Consider the following 3,121-nt stretch of genomic DNA (forward strand, 5'->3'; position numbering starts at 1 on the left):
AGAAAGAAAGCGAGGGGGAGAGGAAAGAGAAAAAGAGGAAAGAAAAAAGATTGAGAAAAGAGAGAGGAAAGAAAGAGGAAAGAGAAGAGAAAGAGGAAAGAGAAATAAAGGAAAGAGAGAGGAAAGAGAGAAAGGAAAGAGAAAGGAAGGAAAGAGGAAAGAGAAGAAAAGAGGAAAGAAAGGAGAAAGAGAGGAAAGAAAGAGGAAAGAGAAAGAGAGAAAGAGGAAAGAGAAAGAGAGAGGAAAGAGAAAGAGGGGGAGAGGAAAGAGAAAGAGAGAGAGGAGAGAGGAAAGGGAAAGGAAAGAGAGAGAGAGAAAGAGGAAAGAGAGGGAGAGGAAAGAGGCATAAAATAATTCATTTGCATTTAATTGTAATGGTTCAAAGAATGTTCGGAAAAATGTTCGGCCCTCCAGCACGTTCACTTCATCCAATCTGGCCCTCTTTGAAAAAAGTTTGGACACCCCTGCCTTAGCCCCATTTGCTGCTTTTTCTATAAGATGTTATGAAGGTGTGTATGAGTAGATATATAGATAAAAATGACGTTTGCCGGAACGACTGGATCCCTCACTAAACAATATCTACAATTCTCATTTTAAATGAGGCCACGAGTAATAATTCCCCTTTCTTAACAGGTTGACGCACATGAGGAGATGTGCTCCATGCAAGATGATGTATTTGAATCCCCACCGCTCTCTGCTACTTACTACCGTGGGCTTCCCTTACAAGAAGATAGCAAGTCACCAGAAGTTGACCAACCTTTCCAGTGAGTCTTGGAGACCCATTTGGACTGATACAACAGAGACTTAGCCTCCTGTTCATAGGAAGTGTACTCTGATTTATGTTACCAAATGTGAGCTATTGTTGCCACAGTCACCTGGAAACAAAGCTTTCCTACTTTAGAGGTGATGCGTAGCTACTGAGAAAAAACTCTTTTCCGCTATGGCATTCTTGTTTTGGATTCTTCTTTCCGAAAATGCTACTTTGTCGCAGGAAGACTTTTAAAATAATCCTAAAATAAAGTGTTTCCGTTTTGTCTGCCAATGAACTATAAACTGCTCATAGTTTTTGCTGCTTTGGGACTGGATTTTAGATACATGTCTTGCACTTGTAAGATTTTTTATGCAGTACATCATCCTGACCAGTATTTGAAGGATGGAGATGACATTTCTATTATGAATATAAATATTACTTTCCCCGAAAAGACAATTTTAAATAGCTTTCCAGTAATCGGCTATCAATATATCTTTGCTCAGAAAGTGAAAGCTTCGGAACACGGGATTGGATGCAAGACAGGGCATAGAGAGGATGTGAAGTAGGAAAATAGCCTTTTGAAACAAGATTGGCCACTTGAATTGCTTGTTTAAAATATTGAAGACATTTGCATCTAAGAGTTGTAGAGAAAGTGACAGATACAAAGAGGAAAAGATTAATGCAAACATAGAGGGAGATATGAAAGATTATATTAAAAATTCAGATGAATAACTCTGATGCACTGAAGAATCAAACGAGACACTTGAATGTAATAGAATCTTGGTCGTCTTATCATTTCCCAGAACGAATTTTCTGCTTGAGATTGAACTTAACTCAATCAACTGCTCCTATTGATCTTCTTATCTTTTTCTGCATAAAGTAGTCACTGTAAAAGAAAATGTACTGGGGTGGGGGCAGCCAAAAAAGAGAACCAGTTACAGGTAGTCCTCGACTTACAGCCATAATGGAGCCCAGAATTTAGGTTAGTAAGTGAGAAATTGGTTAAGTGAGTTTTGCCCCATTTGATGACTTTTCTTGCCATATTTGTTAAGTGAACCACTGCCGTTGTTAAGTTAGTAACCTGGTTGTTAAGTGAATCTGGCTTCCCCTTTGACTTTGCTTATTAGAAGGTCGCAAAAGGTGATCACCTGAGCCCAGGACACGGCAACCGTCATAAATATGAACCTATTGTCAAGCATCTGAGTGTAAATCACGTGACCATGGGGATGCGGCAACAGTCATAAGCATGAAAAATGGTCATAAGTCCCTTTTTTCAGTGCCGTTGTAACTTCGAACAGTTGCTAAACGATCTATTGTAAATCGAGGGCTACCTGTATTGTTGCATTGTATTGGGCTCATAATACTTCAAAGGCAGACATTTACTGAGATCAAGTAACATTTGCAGAACACAATTAATTCTTAGCATCCTGGAATAATTCTACATGTATCTCTGCAGTCAAACTCATGCTGAGTTTTCAAATATGTCCTTTCTTGTTCTGCAGGCATGTAGGACCTGTTGCCCTCAAAAGCCTCCAACAAAAAGCTTCTGCTCCTAAGAGGGGCACTCGGATTGCTTCCAGGGTGAAGCACTTTGCCTTTGACCGCAAGAAGCGCTACTATGGGCTGGGAGTGGTGGGCAACTGGCTGAACAGAACGTATCGTCGGAGCATCAGCAGTGTGGTACGGTCACAGCTGGAGATCACAGACAGCCACAGGTAGCAGTAGACCACCAAAATTCCAGGATGACTGTGAATCGGTCATTTTAGTCAGACTAGAGCCACAAGGGATCTTGGAGATCTTCTAGTCCAACCTCCTGCTCAAGCAGGAGACCCTATACCGTTTCAATCCAGTCTTTCCTTAAAAACCTCCAGTGATGAAACACCTACAACTTCTGAAGGCAAGCTGTTCCATTGGTTAATTGTCCTCAGTGTTAGGAAGTTTCCCCTTAATTCCAGGTTGCTTCTCTCCCTGATTAGTTTCCATCCATTTGTTTCTCGTCTTGCTTTCTGGTGCTTTGAACAATAAGTCGACCCCCTCCTCTTTGTGGCAACCTCTCAAATACTAGAATACTGCTATCATGTCACCCCTAGGCCTTCTTTTCTCTAGACCAGTGGTGGCGAACCTATGGCACCTGTGCCAGAGGGGGCACTCAGAACCCTCTCTGTGGGTACATGCACCGTCGCCCCAGCCCTCCTCTCCCCGTGCCCCCCTCCTCACCAGCAGCCTCCCCCGGAGGAGAGTTGCCCCCGGACACGGCCCACACCGAGCAGCACAGCCAAAGACATGGCAGCCGGGCAGCGGGGACAGGACTCCACCCTTGCGCCCCATCGTGTGCCAATGATGCTGCAGAGGGCATGGCTGCCATGGTGC

The 3,121-nt window shown here is 43.2% G+C and overlaps 1 protein-coding gene across 1 annotated transcript; it reads left to right on the forward strand.

The window, feature by feature from the left end:
* Positions 1-637: 637 nt before the first annotated feature.
* LOC107301018 (inactive rhomboid protein 2-like) lies at positions 638-2,466 on the forward strand (the record flags this gene model as incomplete). The annotated part of the gene is made up of 2 exons (XM_015830289.1): positions 638-764; positions 2,254-2,466. Coding segments are annotated over exons 1-2 (326 nt in total), but the record flags the coding sequence as incomplete, so codon positions are not given.
* Positions 2,467-3,121: the final 655 nt, after the last annotated feature.

This window comes from Protobothrops mucrosquamatus, unplaced genomic scaffold (genome assembly GCF_001527695.2).
Source record: "Protobothrops mucrosquamatus isolate PMUCROS unplaced genomic scaffold, P.Mucros_1.0 scaffold9580, whole genome shotgun sequence".
NCBI lineage: Eukaryota > Metazoa > Chordata > Lepidosauria > Squamata > Viperidae > Protobothrops > Protobothrops mucrosquamatus.